This window comes from Tasmannia lanceolata, unplaced genomic scaffold (genome assembly GCF_043159265.1).
Source record: "Tasmannia lanceolata isolate RefF3 unplaced genomic scaffold, GAP_Taslan_0.1 ptg000008l, whole genome shotgun sequence".
Classification (NCBI taxonomy): domain Eukaryota; kingdom Viridiplantae; phylum Streptophyta; class Magnoliopsida; order Canellales; family Winteraceae; genus Tasmannia; species Tasmannia lanceolata.
The window spans coordinates 31,082,460-31,106,416 of record NW_027518685.1 but is presented as its reverse complement, the minus strand read 5'-3'; the positions used below and the strand labels follow the sequence as shown (position 1 = coordinate 31,106,416).

Below are 23,957 nucleotides of genomic sequence, written 5' to 3'. Positions count from 1 at the left end.
ACTAGGACCAATTCAGTCATGTTTTCTTGATCCATATCTCCGGGTCAGGCGCTGATGAGCATGAACTATCCATGTGGCTGAGAGCCCTCACAGCCCAGGCACAAGGACCCAATTATCGGGGGCGCGCTCTACCACTGAGCTAATCTCCCGTGGGCAGGCCCACCATCCCTCTCTTTCCTTTTTGCGCCCCATGTCGCCACACGGGAGGGCATGGGAGCGCAAAAAGGGGATCCTATCAACTTGTTCCGACCTAGGATAATAAGCTCATGAACTTGGTCCTACTTCACCGTTGAGAAACGAAAGGAGACTTCCATCTCCAAGCTCAAAGCTTAGCCCTATTAGTTTAGAGTTTAGTACGGGCGTAGCTTGCTTCTTTTTGGGTGTGAAGGAATGTCAAACCAAAATACCTAACAAGCATTAGCTCTCCCTGAAAAGGAGGTGGGCCAAAAGGATTACGTCTCATATCAACCGGTGAAGTAACCCTACTTCTCTTGAAATTGTAAATCATATCCACTTTCCTATGTCTCAATACTAATGGTGAGTAATGGAAGTCATAGCACCGTTAGCCGTGTCCCATTCTCATTGAGCATCACAGGTTTTCACTTCTCAGTGAGTGAAAGATTTGTCGAGACATTCTTTTGAGTGAGAGCATTTCTCCCGATCCCAGAAAGAGATAAGAATGACACACTCAAGAGGAGATATCATTATTTCGATCTTCTTGTTCCGAGCCTTGATGGCATTCAACAATCGTAGGGCTCCCCCATCTGATACAGGAGACAAATCAACTGTACCCCTTCGGTCCATATCCGGTGTGGGCGTTAGAGCATTGAGATGACCTTTCCCTAGTACGAGAGGACCGAGAAGGACGCACCTCTGATGTACTAGTTATCGCGCCCAAGGTAAACACTGGGTAGCCAAGTGCGGAGCAAATAATTGTTGAACCATTTTTTTCGGTATGCCGCTCCGCGAGCAAGGAGCCCTGCTAGCAGAGCGTGATTAGTATAAACTCAATGATTATACAGATCTTTGGGGGATAGTTTTTCAGTCGTGCACAAAGAAATATTTCTTTATATCATTTTCCAAAAATTTATTATGTAAACAATCTACACATTAGCATGAGAGTAGCAAGAATATGAAGAAATTACAATTATCCAGATCAAGAAATTTTAGCAAGCCCACAAAGAATGCATTCCAATCCCACGTACAAATCTCACAAGGTCTCAAAACAATAGCAATATGCCTATGAAGAAGATTATGGACCTCGAATAGGGCTTTGGCTAGGTTTTGAAGCATGAGACACAAGCCGGGAGGTTTTCGAAAGATGTCGGGATGGTGTAGACTATGGTGGTAGGGAATATGGGTGAAACGGATGACTAAAATTAAGGGTTTGGGTCCTAAAATAGGTGATTAGGTTAGGGAAAGATTCCTACGAGGTTTATGATAGGTTCGGATGGGTGCAGACGTATACCGGGAAGCCATCGAAGGATCCTGGGAGGGTGTGAAATTAGTTTTGAGGGGAAAATGAAGGAATGGAGGGTATGGGTGGATTTGAATGGTGTTTCTAAGGTTGGGAGATTATATATATATATATGTGAGAAAACGGTTTCTACACACAAGTGTAGATAAGTTATCTACACACTAGCTTAAAATACAGTGGAGGCCCACATTGTTTGGGTGATCCAAACCATTCATTTGATTGGCCCTCACATAGATAGGGTGTCCACAAAAAATCAGCTCCATAGGATCATCCTAACCCTTCGAACTGTGGAGGCAAAAACTGGACAGATTTGTGAAGGTTTATACACGTCCATTTTACCTCCACAAATCGTAGGGTTGGGATGATCCTATGGAGCTGATTTTTTGTGGACACCCTATCTATGTGAGGGCCAATCAAATTAATGGTTTGGATCACCCAAACAATATGCCCTCCACTGTATTTTAAGCTAGTGTGTAGATAACTTATCTACACTTGTGCGTAGAAACCGTTCTCTCTCTCTCTCTCTCTCTCTCTCTCTCTCTCTCTCTCTCTCTATATATATATATATATATATATATATATATATATATATATATATATGAGAAAAGTGTTGAGCGCACCAAAAAAATGGTGTGCTTGAGGCGTTACAACGCCTCCCATTGGTTTAAATGTTTGGGTCCCACATAGCAGAACCAATGGGAGGCGTTATAACGCCTCAAGCGCACCATTTTTTTGGTGCGCTTGAGCGTACAATCTTATAGTTGTATTCTAGGGTTGTGGGTAGAAGATAGGTAAAAATAATGCAAAAAGGTTTTCGGTGAGATTAATGAAAGTTTGGGGTTCCCAGGAAGGTGGGTTATGAGGAAAAACGAGAGAGAGAGAGAGAGAGTAGAATAGTAAAAACAATAAATGAGAGGTCTACTTATCTCAAGACTTCACAGCATGAGTATCTTTGTCATCTCACCAAATAATCCTTGGCATCTCACCAAAGAAGAAGAAGACGATGAAACCTTTTTTCTCCGAGAGGTTCTCAATATCATGTAGAAGATTAATGTAGTGTTCTTTTTACAAACCCAACATAAAGTATTTATATAAAAGTATCAAACCAATAAAAAAACCCTAGGGAGTAAACTACCCCTTTCTAAGGACTCAAAGTCTTGCTCCCACTTTAAATCTCGTAATACATGTGAGGGGCCAATTTAAAACAGCCATAACTCATATAACTTAAGCTGTTTTGATGCAAAAAAGACCCCTATTACCCCATATAACTTAAAAAAGACTCATAAAAGACTCGTTTAAAACCCTATAACTAAAAGAAAAACTCAAAAGAACATAAAGAACTCAAAAGGACGTGATGATATATGAATCATCTCTTAAAAGATATATGTGGACCGGTGGGCACTGAAATGTGCTTGTAACTGTTAATATACATGGTGGAGTTAGAGAGAGAGAGAGAGAGGTAGAGAATGCGTGAAAGGGGAGAGAATTGTTCGTTCTTTCCCTCCCCACATGATATACATATATATCACTCAATATGTGTACATTGACTAGAATACCCTTATTACACTCAGTATTGACGAGAATACCTTTATTCCTTCTAACACTCCCCCTTAAGCTGGAATGTATATATCGTACATTCCAAGCTTGTTACAAGAATCCTTCAATTTTGCACACCCTAATGGTTTTGTGAACATGTCTGCAAGTTGTTCTGTAGATCAAGTGAACATCGTACTAATTTCACCACTTTGAATCCGATGACGAACGAAGTGACAGTCTACCTCAATATGCTTGGTTCGTTCATGCAATACAGGATTTGTTGCAATATGAATGGATTCCTTATTATCACAATACAACCATGATGAAGACGTCGAAGGGAATCCAATCTCTGATAAGGAGCGCAGCCAGATTAGCTCTCCACTTATATAAGACATAGCCCTATACTCAGCTTTTGCACTTGACTTTGAAACAGCATCTTGCTTTTTACTTCTCCATGACACCAAATTACCTCCTACAAATGTGCAGTATCCAGTGGTTGATCTTCTGTCCGCAGGAGATCCTGCCTAGTCTGCATCACTGAATCCTTCTACCTTTTCATGCCCATGTCTTCTAAAGCACAAGCCTTTGCCTGGAGTTCCTTTCAAGTATTTGATTATCTGGATGACAGCGGCCCAATGGGAGGTACGAGGAGAACTCATGAAGCGACTAACCATACCCACTGCAAATGATATATCCGGCCGAGCGACAGTCAGATAGATTAACTTGCCAACCAGCCTTCGGTATATACCTGGATCAGTCAGCAGCTCACCCTGATCAGAAAGAAGTTTAACATTTAGATCCATAGGGGTGGCTGCAGGTCTCACCCCCATTGATCCAGTCTCTTCTAGAATGTCCAACACATACTTCCTTTGCGACAAAGAAAGACCATGACGTGAGCGTGCTACCTCAATACCCAAGAAGTATTTGAGCTGACCCAAATCTTTCATAAAGAATTTCCTCCGAAGAAATGATTTCAACTTCTGTATACCTCTATCATCCACTATAATCACAATGTCATCAACATATACAATCATAAGGATATATTCAGCTGCTGAAATGTGACTAAACACGGAATGATCAACAGCGCGCTGCTTCAATCCAAATCGCAAAACAACAGTACCGAACATCCCAAGCCACGCTCTCGACAATTGCTTCATACCATGAATTGCCTTCTGAAGCAGGCACACTGAGGAGCACATCTCCCTGAGCAACATACCCAGAAGGTTGCTCCATATAAACCTCCTCAGAAAGATCGCCGTGAAGGAAGGCGTTCTTTACATCCAGCTGATATAGAGGCCAACCACGATTAACAGCAAGAGCAATGAGAATCCTTGCCGAAGGAATTTTAGCGACAGGGGAAAATGTCTCCTGATAGTCAACACCTATGAAGCACGGGTGCGGGTGCGGGTGCGACACGACACGGGTACGTGATTTTCCAAAAAACTTGGGTGCGGGTGCGTTGAATATAATAATATTTTTTATTAAAAAAAAAAATTTTAAATAGGAAAGCAATCAAATAACAATAACATCACCATTCACCAAAATGGAAAATTCTAATATTACTCTTCATTTCATACGTGATTAAGTTCATCATTAAAGCACCCAAATAACATAAAGCATCAATGCATCATCAATCCTAGAAGTCAGTCGCTCCATCTCCAATATCGACAACATCGTCCTCTACGTCGTCGGTAAAAACAATTGACTCCAACTCCAGCTTATCCAAAGAAAGACTAGCAACTTCAAGTACCCCTACATCCTCGAAGGAATCAAATGTATCTCCACCTATGTCCCACATATTTGTCTCTCCTTACTTAAATTGTGGAGTTTGTCTTGAGAGAAGCCGAAGATTGCTATGAACGAAAACTAAATCTTCAGCTCGTTGTGGAGTTATCATGTTCCTCTTGAGAGAATGCACAAAAGAGTAAGTGCTCCAATTCCTCTCGGTACAAGATGACGATGAAGGTTGCATAAGAATCTTCAAAGCTATGCTTTGAAGCATAGGGGCACATGTACCATGGATGGCCCACCACTCATGAGGCTTGATAGTGAACTGTTCATTGATGGAATCAACATCATTGAATAATCCGGACTTCATGGAGAATTGCGCGAACTCCACATTAGCTCTTGTGCGGTCCGAGGAATTGGTGAAGTACCTCTTGAAGCACTTCATCCTCTCGGTATAAATTTCTGCATCCTTAAGTGAAGGCATCTGACTTGAATCTTCACTAAGCCATTGCTCGCTATAATACCTTTAAGAAAGAAAAAACTAATTTAGCTTCAAATTTCAAGTCAAAAGTTAGAACTTAGAAATAAACATAAATAACTAATAATCCAAATAAATTTAAAGTCACCTAACATTGGATTCAATGAATGAGCCAAGCAATGAAGTGGAGTGTTGCTCTTGTTCCAACGAGCAACAAGAATCCCGTGCACCACGTCAAAAAATTTGGACTCCTCTTCTTTCCTCTTTCTTTCCCTCCTATATACTCCCGCCCTTACTTTCTCTATCATGGTATCCCACAAATCATAAACCAAGTGAAGGCAAGGCGTATCCGTGTCACACTCTCTAAGCATGTTATAGATGGGGGATGTAAATGGGAGTATGTAGTCGATAGAATCCCACCATACGTCATCTAACACCTTCTCTTTTACAAACCTCGATTTTCCCATGTCATCCTCCCTATAACAAGTCCATTTGTCACTAATAACCATTGCTTGAAGACCATACTTTAAGAGTTTCAATCTCTTAAGCATAACAATAACACTCACAAATCGAGTCTCCGCCACGGCAAGCAACTTCAAAGTGTTGAACTCGTTGAATATGGCTAGTCTCATGGAATGATTCATTATGAAATTCTTAATGATGCTAGCATCTCCCGAAACATCCGTTATCCAACTACATTTGTCATATGTAACTTGATTTGCTTCCATATTCTTCGCCGCACATATGTTCTTCAAAGTAAGGTTGAGAGTGTGCACCACACATGGGGTCCAAAAGATGGAAGGAAATTGTGCCTCAATAAGTTGCCCGGCCGGCTTGCAATTTGAAGCGTTGTCGGTAATTACTTGGACAACATTTTCATGCCCAACTTCCATAATTACCTCCTTCAACAAGTTGGCAATGAAATGTTTGTCCTTTGTCTCCCCCGAACAATCTACCGCCTTGAGAAACATAGGCCTACCCTCGGTTACAGTCATAAAGTTAATGAGAGGCCGTCTTTGTGAGTCACTCCATCCATCACTAACAATGCTCACCCCTTTATCCTTCCATGTCTCTCTAAGGGGTTGCAACAACTAATCAACAGTTGCCCTCTCTTTTTTTAGTAGAGTCGTTCTTAGCAAGTTGTACCCCGGAGGCAAATAACCGAAAATTGGATTGTTGGCCACATAAGATTATGAACTCGCATAGTGTGGGTTCCTTGCTAGGTGAAATGGCAAGCCACCGGAGTAAAACATCCGAGCAATCTCGCCATGTAGGTGATCGCGGGCCGCCATGTTAAATGCCTTTTCAATAGCACTCACACTTCCACTTGGACCACTTGTCTTCCTCCTCTTTAGATCAAAACTTGGAGGGACAAACATACTACTTGGGCAACTCAATGATCCACTACTTGATGATGGCAGCAATGGCACTCTCTTGGGAGCATTTTGCTCCATAGCCTCATTGCATTCTTCCTCCAACCTTTGCATTCCGAATAGGTCATTTGCTTTCACCTTAGGACACGCTCCGATTCCTTGTCCTGATACCTTCAACAAGTGCGCTCTAACCCTTGTGTAGGAGCTATTCCAACTCTTATGACAAAAATTACATTCCCATCGCACATTCCCTCCACCCTTAGGATCTTTATCAAATCTAGTGGCATACCTCCATAAGGGCTTCGAGAGGTCTTCATCACTAGAAGTAGAAGGAGGTGCATTTGTGGCTTGGGCGGGACGCTACTAGCCCCAGATGAAGACATTCTATTAAAAGAACAAACACAAATTTAGTAAGCAAATAAGACTACTGGACTCCCAATCGATTGTCACAAGACTCATAATCTTATATCTTGATGGTATAAACCCTAAGCCCCTAATTGTGAGCCCAAATCAAGTTATTGGAGTTAAAATTAAACATAATTTTGACTCTTAAAATCAGTTTTGGGCTCCCAATCGATTGTCACAATCTTAAATTAACATGGCCCTAAAGGGTAAAGGCTAAAGCCCTAACCCCTCTAATTGAGCCCAAAACGGATTTTGGGAGTCAAAATTAAACATAATTTTTGACTTTTAAAATCAGTTTTGGGCTCCCAATCGATTGCCACAATCTTAAATTAATATGGTCCTAAAGGGTAAAGGCTAAAGCCCTAACGACCTAACCCCTCTAATTGAGCCCAAAACGGATTTTGGGAGTCAAAATTAAACATAATTTTTTACTCCTAAAATCAGTTTTGGGCTCCCAATCGATTGTCACAATCTTAAATTAACATGGCCTTAAAGGGTAAAGGGCTAAAGGCTAAAGAGCTAACGACCAAACCCCTCTAATTGAGCCCTAAAGGGCTCCCAATTGAATGTCACAATCTCAAAATCACAATTCAATTTAAGATTATGCCAACCGATTGTGAGCTCCAAATTGATTTTTATGTGACTCACAATCGGTTAGGGCTTTAGGGTATTTTTTAGGGCAAATCACAAATAAAAATAATGCAAATCACAAATAAAAATAAAGGAAAGAGAGAAAGAGACTAGAGACTAGAGATACAAAAAAAAAGAGTAGAGAGAGATACAAAGAGAAAGAGAGAAGTAGAGAGAGAGAGTACCTTTAAGTAGGGTTAGGTTAGGGCTCCGACGGTGGCGGAGGCGGCGGTAGCCGGTAGTTGCAGGGAGAGAGAGGAGAAACCGAGAGGGAGAGGAGAAAAAGAGAGAAGCCTGAGAGAGAGTGAGAGAGGAGAGTTGCAGGGAGAGAGAGAGAGAGAGAGAGAGAGAGGGAGAGAGAGGGTGAGGGTGAGGGACGAGACAGAGACAGAGACAGGGAGAGAGTTGCGTGAGTGAGGGGGTTTTAAAACCCCTTTTATAATTTAAACCCCCCCCCCAAATGTTATTGGCAGCCCTCTTTTTTTGTTTTTTGTTTTAAAACACTTAAAAACGTGTCGGGTGCGTCGGGGTGCGCACCCCAAGCGCACCCGACCGTCAAAATTTTAAAAAAAAAGGGTTTTTGAATCGGGTGCGCACCGGTGTCGGATACGCACCCGATACGGGTACGCGGGCCATTTTGAAGCACCCGTGCTTCAGAGGTCAACACCAAACGTCTAAGTATACCCTTTAGCAACAAGCCGAGCTTTGAGGAGTTCTACAGACCCATCTAGATGATACTTAATTGCAAATACCCAACAGGTCAGGCTCTAGAAGGAAGAGGAACCAACTGCCATGTTTTATTGGAATGAAGCGCATCCATCTCTGCATCCATGGCAGCTCGCCACCTAGGATGATTCAGTGCATTTGAAACTGACTTAAGCAAAATAATCAAAGACACGGCAGAAACAAAGGAACGAAAGGATGGTGAAAGATTCTTGTAGGAAACAAAATTTGAAATGGGATGTGCAACAGTACGAGACCTAGTGCGTGCAGCAATGGGTGAATCTAACAAAGGACAGCAATTACCTAAAGGAGGACAATCCACCTGGGGAGGTGGATCAGTTGCCGGAGATGATGGCTCATTTTTTGTTGTGGTCGAAGATGTCGCCTCAGTTGTAGGAAGAACTACCTTTCGAGGTCCCTGAGTATAAGTTTGAACTTCATGTGCAATATTTTCATGTACAAGGCCAGGTGCAGAATCATAAATAGTAGGTAACAGATGTGGAGAACGAGGGGGAAGACCCATAATGAGAAGAGGTAAATCCATGGATGAAGGTTCCACCGAATACGACAGATCTTCAAAGAAAGTCACATCTGCAGAGACAAATATCCTCCCAAGATGAGGACTATAACATTTATAACCTTTCTGGGTACAAGGGTAGCCCAAAAAATACATTTTTTTGCCCGAGGCTCCAATTTGTCAAGGCCAAGAGAGGAAACAAATTCTGAACAAAACATGTACAGCCAAAGACTCAAGGTACTAAGGGAAACAGATCTCCTAAAAGGTACACGATGGAAAACAAAGTTTTCCCAGATAAAACAGAAGATGGAAGACGGTTCACAAGGTAGCAAGCTGTACGAACTGCATCACCGCAACGAATCTTCGGAACTTTCATCTGGAACATAATGGTGCGCGTCATATCTAGAAGATAGTGAATCTTCCTTTCAGCAACATCATTTTGTTGCGATGTGTACGCACATGACGGCTGATGTATAGTACCACTAGATGCAAGAAAATCAGTGAATCCATTTTCTACAGAAAAATACTCCTTGGCATTATCAGTATGTAAAGACTAAATGGAACATTTAAACTAATTTACAATTTCAAAATAGGAACTGTGAAAGGCATTAAAAACTTGAGAGCGATCCTTCAATAAAAGCAACCAAGTGGCACAAGAATAATCATCAACAAATATTATAAAATATTTAAACCCATTTATTGAAGTAGTTCTAGAAAGACCCCAAACATCTGAATGTATCAACTCAAAAGGACGAGAAACATGACTACTAACTCGAGAAGGGAAGGACACACGATGGTGTTTTCCCAACTCATAGGACTCGCAATGAAATGACTCAACGGACTCTGAAATAAAAGAAGTTTTTCGAAGCGTATCAGCTAGGGGTGTGCACTATTGGGTTAACATCGAATTAACCGACCGAACCGATTAGGATTTTCGGTTTCAGTTCGGTTACCTGTAAAATCGGTTTGGTTTCGGTTTTGAAACTCGGTATTAATCGGTTTTCGATTTCGGTTTCGGTTTCCAAGGTAAATAAATACGGTTAACCGAAAACCCGAAAAACAAAATCTATCATTATTGTTTGTCCACTTGCATTAGTTTCGCTAATATTTTTCAAGGCGTGAGGGGACTTTTGTGCCAGTGGCCATAAAAAGCAGATAGTGAACGGATATGACAAGACATGTGAATATATTTAATTGCAAGTGGACAAAAAAGTAGTGAGTGGACCACAACAGGTGAATATATTTAATTGCATTCATATGAACAACCCTGACTCCCCAAGTGAATTGATATATCCACCCCTTCTTTTACTTGGGAAAGCCCCCACTATACTAAAAAGAATACACAGTCACAAGTAGGGGTGCTCATTAATCGGTAGAAACCGAATAACCGAACCGAACCATTTCGGCTAATTCGGTTCGGTTTCGGTTTCAACATCACAAAAATTTCGGTGTTCGATTTTGGTTTCGGTTTTTAAGATTAAAAAATCGGTGTAACCGATAAAACCAAAATATCAGTTTTGCAACATGCCACGTGATCTGGTCAAACCCTGCATAACTAGAAACAGGAAAACTATGCAAATAAAATATCTTATCTATCTGTTGTCTTATTAAACAAAAAGATAATATCAAAACAGAATATGTGTGTGTGTGTGTGTGAGAGAGAGAGAGAGAGGGCCTTTATATTGATCTCAGGTTTATCAGTTGTGTCGGACGAAACTCAAAATGCATTATGTTTTAGTTCAAAAAGGGAGTGGAAATCTCGAGGCAAACGATCTCGGTCGTTAAATTCCACATGTACCGAGACTACTCCTGCCACGGCCATGTGCTCCTTAATTGCTGTGGAACTCTGTTGTTATATTCGCCCCCCTGTTTTTCACTTAGTACAACCCCCTCTACTCATATAATGTATTTATAACTATTTTACAGTAGAGGAGGCTGTCCCGAGTAAAACGATGCCTATGAATTACCAAATCAAAAAAGACTTAATGTTAAAAACTTAGGTTTTCTTTTTCTTTTTTATTTCTCTCTTCTCTCCTTTCTTGTCTTTGCTAGGGTTTCTCTCGCCTCGCCGCTGGTGCTTCTAAGACTGCCCTCGCTGCCTCTAACAGCTCCGGCTCGCCGTCTCTCGTCCCTCTCCAACCGCCGTCCGCCTCGATGACCGTCACACGGTAGATAACATTTCGTTCTTCCTTTTTTTATTTCTTTCATTTTTCTCTTGATTCATCTAGGTTTTTTTCTTATTTCATTTTTTGCTTGCTATCGAGTTTGTGTTTTGCTTCAGTTTTCTAGGTTTTGGTTGTGTGCATTGGTAGATAACATTAGGGCTTATTGTGGCATTTTTAGGGAGGTTTGATTCGACCCACAATTGTGGTGGTTGTTCACAATTCGGTTATAACCGAAAAACCGAAATCAAAATTCGGCTTCAGTTAGTTTTGGTCCTACCTCAATTCGGTTTCGATTTCGGTTATGAAAATGAGCTAACCGAAAAAAATTCGGTTCATTCGGTTCGGCTATAACCGAATGAACAGCCCTGGTCACAAGGGGCTGTCCCGTGTAAAAATAAGAGTGAATATATTACTAAGTAACATTAACTTAAAATTCCTCTTTCACTTTCGTGACCTAAGTCACACAAACAGAGGCTACAGAACCCTTTTTTTTCTTTTCTTATCTAGTTCTATTTACTCTTGGTTTAGGGTTTGTCCGCCGCCTCTCCAAGATTCCAACTCCGGCAACCCCATCTCCGAGGCCACCGCCTCTCATAGACTCTAACTTCAGCAACCGTATCTCCGTGGCCAACAACTTCTGGTTCATTTGCAGGAGATACAATGAATGCTTGAAGAAGCTGCAATTCAAAGCACTTATTTTTGTACGTGATAGCAGTTCTTTCCATTATGAGGAACAAGGCTAGATTATGAAGGTAAAGTACTAAAGTCATCATGCTTTTGCTTCTTAGGAAATCTTTCTTGTTGATGCCTGAAAAGAGAGGGCAAATATATCACTTTAACATTTGCACAAACTTAATTTGGTTAAACTGAACTAATCGAGCAACCAAAATATTTTTTCGGTTTCGATTCGGTTCGGTTAACATATAATTCGGTTTCGGTTTCGGTTATCATTTTTAAGCAACAAAAATATTTCAGTTCTATTAGTTTCGGCTAATTCGGTTCAGTTTTAACCAAATGAACAGCCCTAGTATCAGCAGGATGATGTCCCAAACGACAATGCCACTAATAGTAGGGCTGTGCACTATAGGGTTAAAACCGAAATAACCGACCGAACCGAATTTGGTCGGTTATTTCGGTTCGGTTATTTGATGATTCGGTTCGGTTTCGGTTTCCAATTTGTGACAATTTCGGTTTTCGGTTTCCGTTTCGGAATATTGGCTTCTGCTGAGATTAGATTTGCTCTTTTCAAAAGTCGTCTTTGGCCTTTTCTCATTTGTTTTTAGTGAAATTAAGAGTACTTTGACTTTTGGCAACTTTTGTTCTTCAAAACTATGGGCTGGTTTTCACATTCTCCAATAAAACCATTGGCTGGTTTATTCAAAACCATGGCCTGGTTTTCACATTCTCCAATAAAGCTATGACAAACCCATGTGACTTTACACTCCCATTACAAAGTTTTAAGTTTAACAAAGTTATTTGGGTGAAATTTCACCAAAATTACGTAACAGAGTTATTTGGGTGAAATTTTACAAAGTTAATTTAATCTCTCATTTAGTTGAATCAGTCAATTTTCAAACGAGTGCTTCAACAAGAGGGGATAGGAATAGTTATACCATAGCTAGCTTGTTCCTGTCTGGAGAGAAGAACCAATGAAAATGGAAGAGAATGTTTCTTGCACAGGAAAGAGTGTAAGAAAGAGTCTAAAGTCTAAACACGGACTTTTGCTTCGGAAGCAAAAGCAAGTAACTTCGGCCTCGTCTCCAACGCTGGCCTTTGCTAGGATTTGGAGATCATGAAGAAGAAGAAGTGGTTGAGTCAGGTTAGTAGTGGTTTAGTAACTTCAGCTTGCTCTTCTTTCTTCATCTTCCATTTTTTTTTTCTTTTTTCCCTTCATTTATCAACCATTTTAGGGTTTTTTGGGGTGAATCTTGGTCGTTATTCAATTCAAACCAAACTAACCGAACAACCGAATTCTTTTTCAGTTTCGGTTCGGTAAGGTTAATGCATATTTCGGTTTCGGTTTCGGTTTCGGTTTCCTTTTTTAGATAACCGAAAATTTTAGGTTCGGCTAATTTCGCCTAAATCGGTTCGTTATAACCGAATGCACAGCCCTAACTAATAGACGTCCACAGAACTCTGAAGGGAAACACCAGCTCCTGAGTGATCAAGATAATAGAGGCCATCAATCTCACGGCCCAAGCCAATCCTTATCCCAGTCTTCATGTCCTGGAAAACACATTAGGAAGAAAAAAAGGAAACGAAACAATTTAGAGATTTTGTTAGTTGGCTAACTGACAACAAATTAACAGGAAATGATTGTACATAAAGAACATATGACAACTCAAACCCCGCTGAGGTGGAAACTACGCCCATTCCAGACACACACGAGGTAGTTCCATCAGCTAAAGTGACAATACAAGGGCAAGTAGAAGAAACTGACTGGAAGGAAGAAAGAATGGGAGGATTACCAGTCATATGGTGGGATGCTCCTGAATCAATGAGCCATGATCCAGAAGATGTACCGGAGATAAAACATAAGGGGCTACCTTTGTGTGCAAACGTGGCAGCTGGCTGCTTTCCTTTATCTCTTAGATGCACAAGCTCATCATATTCTGTACAAGTGATGACCATGGTGTCGGGAGTCACAGATGGGGTAACAGATGAGAGAAGACTATTTGATGCAGCAGCAGAAGCACTCGCAGGTCTGTAGGGACGAAGCTCAGGGTGTAAATTATAACAGTACTCAACACTGTGACCATCCATCCGGCAGTGAGTACAGTAACGGGACCCGCGCCCACGACCACGACCATCGCGGCCTCCCCCGACTCACGACCACCGCCACAGCCATGGCCAAACCGACCACGACCACGACCCCGACCATGATCAGACCCAACATATGTAACATGAGCAGACCCATCTGGCATAAGATCACTATGCTGAACAACTCTCATACGTTGAACCCGAGAGAAGACATCAGCAAGTGTGGGAAGCGAACCAGAGGAGCTAGAACCAACAATATGCTGTCAAAGCTGTAAATAGCCAGGCCCTAATGAATCCAAAAAATGAACAACTCGTAGCTCTAGTCGTTTTTTTAGGACAACAGGGTCAACAGTGAAGGGCAGTAATAAATTAAGCTCCTGGCACAGCGCAAGATAATCACTATAATGGGCTCCCACAGGCTTCTCTCCTCGTTGAAGGTTAAACCAATCTGTAAATCTATCACAGATATGTGTCAACGTATCTGTCCCAAAGTACATCACAGCCGTCTACTCCCAAATTTCTTTGCAAGACTGAAGATACATTAGTGAAGTAGCAATAGGGGATTCCATACAACTCCAGAGAAAAGAACGAATCACAGCATCATCTTCACACCACTGAGCATACGTTGAATCAGTGGTAGCCAGAGGCTTGTTCTCTTAAAAACTGATTTTTCGACGCCCAAGTAAATAAGTATAGATAGCCATCTTCCACGGCGGAAAGTTCGTCCCATCCAGCTTTACGGACAACATCTGGAGTGGAGGCTCCACATGTAAATAACTAGATTGGCCAATGTATGACCCAGAATGGACCTCATTACTCTTAGTCACAGTTGGTGGCCGAGAAGTTTCCTCCACATATTCCATAATAAATTCAATCAAACACCAATAAAACCACTAAGAGAAAATGTGTCCAAGATCAATAGGACAGCACTTCAATCACAACTACCAACAAGGCTACCGAGCACAGTCACCAGCAAAGTCAACAACACCACAAACACAACTAACAAGGTCACCACCAACAACCCACAAAGTCAACAACACCACAAACACAACTAACAAGGTCACCACCAACAACCCACAGTAGCGCCACGACCACCAAACAACAATACAGGCACCAACACCACAACAGCTTGACTGACGACAAAATCAATCACAACAACATCAACATCAACACGCAGCAGCCATGGGGTTAGAATCCATATACCAACCTGTCCATCAATAACTCCACCAACATACTCGCACGACAACATCAATATTCAGTACAGGGACAAGAAACAGTGCAAAAGCACCACCCAACCATTGACAAAGCAAGAATAAACTAGTAACCAATGTCCTGGAACTAACCACGGAACAAACAAATAGAGGGAAATTTTAGATCATCATAAATAAATTTTTAGGTATCGCTGGTTTACATGAATCAAAGTTAGGGTAAGAGTTTATGCCAAAGGGAACTGTGGAATTAGGGGTATAAAACTGACAGAGGAAGAGGGGGGGGGGGGGGGGGGGGGGGGCGGCAGAACTGATGAATAGGCCTAGGGAAGGGTAGTGATAAGTTTGGACAAGGAAGAAGGCTAGGGTTAGAGATGGAAACCCAATGGAAGAAGGTTGAAAAGGGAAAGAAAAAAGAGAGGATTAATGGGACTTCAGGTGGGGCGGTTTTGAAGGGTTAGGGTTGAGGGTGTTGAGGGTGAAGATGGGGAGGGAAAAGGGATTAGGGTTTTATAAAAAAAAAAACCCAAAAAAATTGATTTTCTTTTTAGGGTTAAACAAAAAAAAAGAGGAAAGAAGGATGAAGTAGCACCTTGTAGATCTTCAACCGGGATGCTTGATATCACCATGTTAATCTACATGGTAGAGTTAGAGAGAGTTAACGAGAGAGAGAGAGATAGAGAATGCGTGAAAGGGGAGAGAACTGTTCGTTCTCTCCCACCCGACATGATATACATATATATCACTTAATAGGTGTACATTGACTAGAATACCCTTATTACACTCAGTATTGACGAGAATACCCTTATTCCTTCTAAGAGTAACATCTATGAATCATGTGTCGTCGGATCAGTGATATGGTCGTTATTACACTCGGTATTGAGGAGAATACCCTTATTCCTTCTAAGAGTAACATCTATGAATCATATGTGTCGTCGGATCGGCGATATGGTCGTCCATTCAGATCAAAGTCATCTACCTATCTCTATGTCTCCTCCGTCGTTGGTACACTCAAAATCCTAAGTCTGAATCGCCATCACATATGCTGGTTTTATTAACGACTATACCAGCTGACAATGCCATAACGATTAGAGGGTTTAGAGGTGATAATAAAGGCTAAGCAAACATTACGAGCTTTGGTTCATTGCCTTGAGAAACTTTTTTTTTTTTTTCGAATGATCGTTGCCTTGTATTCTTTTACAAAGATTTAGTCCATTTTCACTGGAGGATAATGAATATGAGTTCATTTACATTTTAATGGGGCTGAAAATCGAGGTTTATGTAGGTACTTTTTTCCCCAATGTTGGTTCTTGAGGTGCAAGGCAAGATGATTAGTCAAAACCTGAAACAAAAGGGTTATGTTCAGCTCCATACAACTAGTATGGAGATCAATGATTACAATGTACGAGTTAAATTGTTTCACAAATAATTGGACATTAAAAGGGGATACCTGAAGAGCTGCCATGCCCATAGTATGTCCAATTAAAGAGCGCACTACAGGATGTATATCCAGTTTTCTTGTCGCCCACCAAAAACCACCTATTGAAAGCAATGTTGTAGTTGCAAGAATACGATGATCAAGCTGCAAAAAAATAAGTAGATAATAGTTAACATTGGCAAGTTACAGATTTCTTTTTAAAAAAATGGCAAGTTACAGATAGAAAGAATTCTCCAATAGGCTTCTCAAGTGAAAGTCTAATAATGAATTCCTTTTTAAAGAATTACTCAACCAAGTTACAACCTTTTTTATTTCAGAAGCATGAAGGAATTTCAGTTGGTGATGCATATGCAAGTACAAGATATAGAATAAAATTAAAATATCCCCATATCATGTTGGGTGGTTAGCTTACTTTTGTGGATACCACCTTGATAAAGTAATATCAAGTAACATTATGCAAAGCCATCTCCAACAAGTGATATCAATTATGAGTTATAAACCAAAAAGTAACATCAAAGGAACAATGCTTGATGCCTACTTTTCAAGAATACTCCAACAAATATTGGGCTTTCCCAACACAAGTCATGTAACTCATCTATAGTTTACAAGGACAAATTTTCACACCCGTATAACTAGAAAAATAAATTTTAAATACAGAAGGATGGACCAATCAGTGCTGCTGTGATGTCTAATTTTCCTTGATGGTATGCTTCATTACTAATACTTTATTAGTTACAACCAATGTTCAAAAACTCCCTAAGTCAATCGTTGAATCCCTTTTCCTTGGTTGATTTCCCATCTGAGCCTAAGTATTGCCCTACCAAGTCAATCAAGACTCTTTAACTCACCCGAGTTAATGAAAAATTGACCATTCCGATCATTGATTTGCCCGAGTCGACTCCCCTTTAGCTTGGCGAGTTCTCGTCCGAGTCGAGCTTTGAAACACTGGTTACAATTGGTATGGTTGGATAACTCTCACATCAAATATAAGAGAGCTTCTAGGAAGACCAGTCGCTTCGGTAACATCCTAACAATCCTCCCTATTGCACCATGTCTTCAGCAACACATTAATAACCCCTTTTTTCATAATACATTATATCCCTTTTCTGATAAAATTACAAACATACCCCTACTTTGGTACACGAGGATACATTAGGTGATTGTTCCAAAAAATCCTAAAACAAGCATGTATTCATACCGATTTCCAATGTAAACCTGAGCAATAACTACATCATAATCATTAAAAAGAACTCAGTAGATGATTAAATTTATGGCCACTACGAATCAAATAAAACTATCAACAAAAAATGAAAAAAGCAATAACTACACCATGCACGGAAATGCCTTCAACTTGCTTTAGAAATTATCAACACAAAACTTTACCTGCACAGTTGATGTATTCTCAAAAAAATTGCGGAGAAGGGGTTCCATACTAAAAATGTCATCAGGAATCCACGTATCACCCATTTTTGGAAATGTATTATAAGCATGACCCTGGTATCATATAAGCGAACATGTAATTAGCCATTACAAGTTTACCCAAGATTTCGATTTCAAGTTAATATCCAACATGGATTATCTCTTTATCTAAGCAAAACATGAAAGTAATGGAACTTATATGTTGCTTACATACCGCGTCGTTTCCTGCAACAAATGCTCCAGAAATAGCAGTAATGCCAACAAGGACACTAACAGGAAGAGCTAGTTTACGAACTTTTGATGCTCCATGAACCCAAGTCATCGAGCCATTTGGTGGTTCCGGCATGACAACCGATAGAGCAGTCCACAGCAGTCCACAATATATGGCAAATGCAGAAGTAAGATGAGTTGCCAGGCGGTAAGGGCTAACCCTAGGCTGAACATATTCAGAAGCTGGCTCCTAAAAATTATAAAAAAGAACAAAAAAAAAAAACATGTTAGTGAATTTGATGACTACAACGGTTGCCGAAAACACACACGCGCGCGCAGAGAAACTTTGAGTTGCTTACCTCCAAACCACTTTTTACCATCCACCAGCCAATTAGTCCCTGTCCAGCACCAAGTGCAAAGAGAGCAGAGAGTCTCAGTCCGAGCTGACGTGTGATAAACCCTTTTGCCAAAAAATATGTAAATGGAAGAGCAAACAAGACACCCAATCCCCTTCCCCACATCCGATGTGCATATTCCATCCAATATATAAATTTAAAATCTTCAATACTCATTCCTTTGTTTACCCTGCAAAGAGTCAATAAGTGAAGCGCCTATGTCAATGAAACTATTACTCCCATATGGCATGGAAACAATAACCTCAATACTCGATACAAGTCAATGTAGTAGATTAAGTTCTACGTATGAGGAAGTTCTATTATATATTTCTTTCCTTTGATTCACATGTTTCTCGCAAGTAGCTCTGTCCTATGATATGTGTTAGGTGTATAGATTAGACATGGAGAACAGGGGTAAAAACGATGATTGTGGAAGCACTACACACCTATAAATATAATTATACACATTTATATATGTGTGTGTGAATGAATACAGGCATCCTTGCAGTGATTCAGTCATCTCAGCCGTTAGACTTAATTTTTTTTCTATTGGACTATAAGACATGTGTTATTTTCCTTTTAGGTAGTATTTTATTTGGTTAATTAGTATTTTATTTAGCATGGATGTGGGGAATGTCCACATTAGCCTATGACCCCCATATCCATTACATAAACCACTCCCCTTTCTATCCCCATAGACTTAATTTTTTTCTATTGGACTATTAGACATGTGTTATTTTCCTTTTAGGTAGTATTTTATTTGGTTAATTAGTATTTTATTTAGCATGGATGTGGGGAATGTCCACATTAGCCTATGACCCCCATATCCATTAGATAAACCACTCCCCTTTCTATCCCTATCTTTCATCTTTTCTTAATTTTGATCTATCTTCTTGATCTTGATTCCCTATTTTTCTCTCTCTTTTACTTGAATAAGATCAGGCCCTTACATCTATATTCTAGCTATCCCTCCCCCCAAATTTGAGACCAATTGCAATAGGACGATGCCCAAGGCCCGATATGTCATCCCATGTACGGATTCTCTATTTCTTTTGCTATTAGCCTCCCCAAGCCCCAAAAGCAACGTCCAAGCTCGATTAATGGAAATATATTATCAGAAAAGTGTTCTTGTGCTCGAGCACAGATTTAGCTTATCTGCGCTCGAGTGCAAAAAAATCATGTGGGCCCACATTTTTTGGGTGATCCAAAGCATTCATTTGGAAGGCCCTTCCATAGATAGGGTGTGTACCAAAGTTCAGATCCATATGATCATCCTAACCCATCCAAAAGTGGAGGGAAAATGGACAGACACTGTTTGACCACAAATCTGCCCATTTTTTTCCCACGACTTTTGGATGGGTTAGGATGATCCTATGGATCTGATTTTTTGTGGACAACCTATTTAGGTAAGGGCCTTCCAAATGAATGCTTTGGATCACCCCAAAAATGTGGGCCCACCCTGTTTCTTGCACTCGAGCGCAGATAAGCTTATTCGTGCTCAAGCGCAGGAACAGTGAGCCCATATATTATAGTTAAGCCATCTTCTTAATCTTCTACACAAGAAAAGGAATCCCACCCCCACCCCTTTTTCGTGTGCCGAAATAATAATGATTTCAAGAAAATGGCATTAACAATTGTTTAGGTACATTTTACCATCTCTTTTACCTAGAATTTGATCATTAGTTCATATACAATGACTTGCATAAAGCAATGAAATAGTTGTAAATAAACTTGATGAGGAAAAGCATGACAGGCACTACCAGCTTCCTACATAAAAAGCATATAAGAATACAAAGAATTGTGTTTCTACTAGTCTATTCTGCATCTTTTTGCGAGTTAAACCACGAAGAAGTGAACTTCTGAGGAAAGCTTGACAATATCCACAAGGATAGTGCAGAAGTAGAAAAGCCAACTGTTATCTGGAATCTTGCGGGGGGGAAAAAGGATTTTACAAAAATCAAACTGACTTGAAATCCCATACTAATTGAAGTTTCAAACTGTTCAAAGCTGATTAATTTGGGCGAATCAATATTTAGTTAAGGACTAAAACACAAGCAGATAAACTAAGCATGTATTCATCTAGATCCGCATAAACACAAGCAGACAGCCTCCAAGAGCATATATTTTAAATATTCAAGTAAATGTAAAGTGACAAACTGATGTTTGTACTAACCGCTTGTACTCAGGGGACTGTTTATATTTCTCGAATTCAAGCAGCCACTGTTCCTCTGATAGAGGTGGTAGACTACCAGTAAATTTCCAGTCAGTCATAGAAAGACCAGACCGAGTAAGACGAGTAACACCACCAAGTATCACCATACTAAACACCCATGCAGCACAAGTAAAAAGCCATGTTCCGACCATTTTTTGAGCATTAGGCCCTTTACTAACAAGCAACTTCAATCCTGTCTTTGTGACTTCTGCCTTGTTGGATGTCAAGAGGGATGCAGTGGTGGTGGACATGTTCCTTGAAGAAGGATAAGTAGAACCCTGGGAACATAATAGAAAGTTAAACGAGAGATCATTCGATATTCTTCTATAACAAGATATTATAATCTCAAATTAAAGATAGTGGTCAGGGGGGGAACTATTCATTTTAAAAATATGCTCAAATACAGTTCAAGCAATTAAGAATTAGAGTTTCACTGCATGTTGCCTCTGTTCCACTGCGTTGGTCACAATAACTAATATAGATGACAAAAATAGTAGGCATGCCTGCAAGTGAACTGTTGCAGACCTAGGGATCACGAGTCAGTTCTAGAAACATTGGAGCATTAATATGCTTTCTAGTTGAAGTAACATGCATACCCATTCACAAAACTAATCAAACATAATATAACAATCACTCGCACCTAGGGTTTTATTAAAAAAAATCAAAGCTTTTGAATCCATTCAACAATGAGAACATAATCAATCCAAGTAGGTTTCATTACATTAGATCCATGATAGAATAACTAACTAATAAAAGAAATTAGATCTCAAGTAGGGCGATCCTTGGCGCAACGGTAAGGTTGCTCCATTGTGACCTAGCGGTCACGGGTTCGAGTCAAGGAAACAGCCTCTCTGCAAAGCAGGGGTAAGGCTGCGTACATCTAGCCCTCCCCAGACCCCGCAATGGCGGGAGCCTCGTGCACTAGGCCACCCGCCCAAATCTCAAATGAATATAGCATAAATAAGAGATCTAAAAATAAACCTAACAAAAGGCTCAAAATAATACTTAAAGGTGGCAAAGATTAGGGTGAACGAATCTGGGTGGGGTGGTGTGATGTTAGAAAAGGTTAGGGGAATGGTTTGAGTAAAGATGGTATAAGAAGTAGAAGGGAATGATTAAAGGAATAAAAGGGAATGAAGAAGTGGAGGTTTGGGGGATCAAACGAGATGGGAAAATATGAGGGACAAAGAAATAGAATAGGAAAGAGAGTAGTCATACCAGAGAGTGGCATGTAGGGGCCTCATGCTGTATTCGTCCAACCGAAGGTCGTAGCCGAGAGAATAGAGAGACAAAGCAGAGAGAATGGAAGGAGACGGCTCGTAATCGACGGGAGGAAAGAGAGGGAACCGGCGGGGGGGGAAGGCTCATAGTCATGAGCTTTGTTAGAGGGGGAGAAAAGAGACAAGGACGGGAGAAAGCCTCTCCATATAGCGTTGGAGAGGGGAATAGAGAGAAGAAAGAGGGGGATAGAGGGAGAAGGATAGGGAGAAAGAAGGTTACGTTGTGGCCCAACAAATGAACAGTTTGGATCATCCTATGAAGTGGGCCCCGCTGTAACACATCATATATAGGCGTGTATATATCATACCATATGAAGTGGGCACCACTGTAACACATCATATAAAATCCTGTATACACACACAGTATCGATAGAGGGGAAAACGCTATTCACGAATGACGTGGCGTTCTCCTCTTCCAGCGTTCCTCCTACGTGGCAACACAACCCTAAACCAATTCCTTTCAAAACATTCCCAAATAAGGTGGGCTTCATTGCCATATTTTCATCCATCAACCTTGCATTTTAAGAATTACTCTTCAGCTTCTTCTTCGGGTTTGCATCTTCTACGAATTCTAATTCGTCACCTTGAATTTTTATTTTTATTTTGAGTTTTCAACAATCCAAACCCTAAATTTATCTGCAATAAGCAGCATTCAGAGATCGGTTCTCATATTAATCAGCTACAAGAATACAAATTCCATCTCTAAAACCAGTGAAATCCTCTCCGATCAGAGCTCTACAATCAGAAAACCAAAAATAAAAATAAAAGAAACAGGATTCAAGAAAAACGGGGAAAGAGGAGATTTTTCTTTTCCATGATCATCTCCGACAAGCTGCATTTTCAGTAAGATCGAAAATGGTCGTCTCGCCATGCCAAACCCATAGTCCCGTTGCTGTCGCTAGTCGTTTGCCAGGAAATCATGTAGACCAGCAGCAGTGGACGATGAAGTGGAATTGTTGCAACGACGAGAGAATTGAATGTCACACAGAAAGGTAAGCTGCTTGCAGCTCTTCTTTTCCATCGATATAAAAGGGGAAACTTGTTTTGGAAAATGCTCCTGCAGCCCTACATCTTTCCTTTTCCCTACTCTTCAAGTGATATATCTATATAACTGGCCGTCTACCTCGTCCCTCTTTTTTTGCAGGTGTTGACAAGCTGCAACACACTACACCAACATGTAGGCCATCATATGCTCCATCGAGGTCATCTTCTTCTGCCGAGTCGACCGGATCAAGCGGCTCGACTTCTTGCTCGTCATCTTGGCCCTCAAAGGGATCACCATGCTCCTCTTCTATAGTAAGAGTGTGCTGTGGACAACGGGGAAGCAATGTGACCTTTCTGGCGACAATTAAAACACTCAGGACCTGATGGGACTTGTCAGGAATTTGAAGTTACGAGTCGTTGACGAGAAGTAGAAGTTACCCATCCTTTATCCCGATTAGTGCTAACTGTGGGACCAAAGTTGTTGTTACCTCTAGAAATAGTGTTATTGCTTCTTGAGGCAACTAGTCCTGATTGGACGACTCTACTAGTTTGATGTGATGATCAGGATCTAGTCGTTTGGGCTCTCTCATTTGGGAAGTTCCACCTCTAGCGTTGGGGTACCTACAATATTTTTCGATTTCAAGAGTCTTATGATAGGCTTCCTCCATAGTCTCAGGGACATGGAGTTCGACTTCTCTCTTAATCTGAGTCCTCAACCCATATACAAACTTGATTACGGTAATGGAAAGTTCTTCAGAGATATCATATCTTAACATAAACTCTCCAAACTTAGATAAGTACTCATTGACCGTAGAGTTCGACTGCTTCAAACCTAATAAATCTCTTATAAGTTGTTGTTTATAGAAGGTGGGCACGTACTTATCCTTTAACCTGGTCCTCTTCTCATCCCACGTGAAATGTATGGCTGTCCTAAATGCACTAAGCTCCTCCAAACAGTTTGCCAATGCCACTTGGCAAATCCCACTAACTTAATTTTACAAAACTGCACACAATGATAG

General features: G+C 40.7%; 1 protein-coding gene across 3 annotated transcripts in view; it reads right to left on the bottom strand.

The window, feature by feature from the left end:
- COX15 (cytochrome c oxidase 15) overlaps positions 1–23,957 on the bottom strand; it is a 34,332-nt gene that overhangs the window by 4,966 nt on the left and 5,409 nt on the right. The window contains exons 2-8 of one of the 3 annotated variants that reach the window (XM_077389215.1): positions 20,636–20,952; positions 18,427–18,652; positions 18,072–18,317; positions 17,822–17,932; positions 16,451–16,582; positions 16,252–16,342; positions 15,616–15,635 (exon numbers count right to left, since the gene is read on the bottom strand). In XM_077389215.1, the coding sequence (XP_077245330.1) occupies positions 15,631–15,635; positions 16,252–16,342; positions 16,451–16,582; positions 17,822–17,932; positions 18,072–18,317; positions 18,427–18,652; positions 20,636–20,952 (1,128 nt within the window). In that variant the 3' untranslated portion in view covers positions 15,616–15,630. Of the gene's footprint in view, positions 1–15,615; positions 15,636–16,251; positions 16,343–16,450; positions 16,583–17,821; positions 17,933–18,071; positions 18,318–18,426; positions 18,653–20,635; positions 20,953–23,957 lie in introns of those variants that run through there. The other 2 variants (XM_077389212.1, XM_077389214.1) reach the window with 2 other exon arrangements.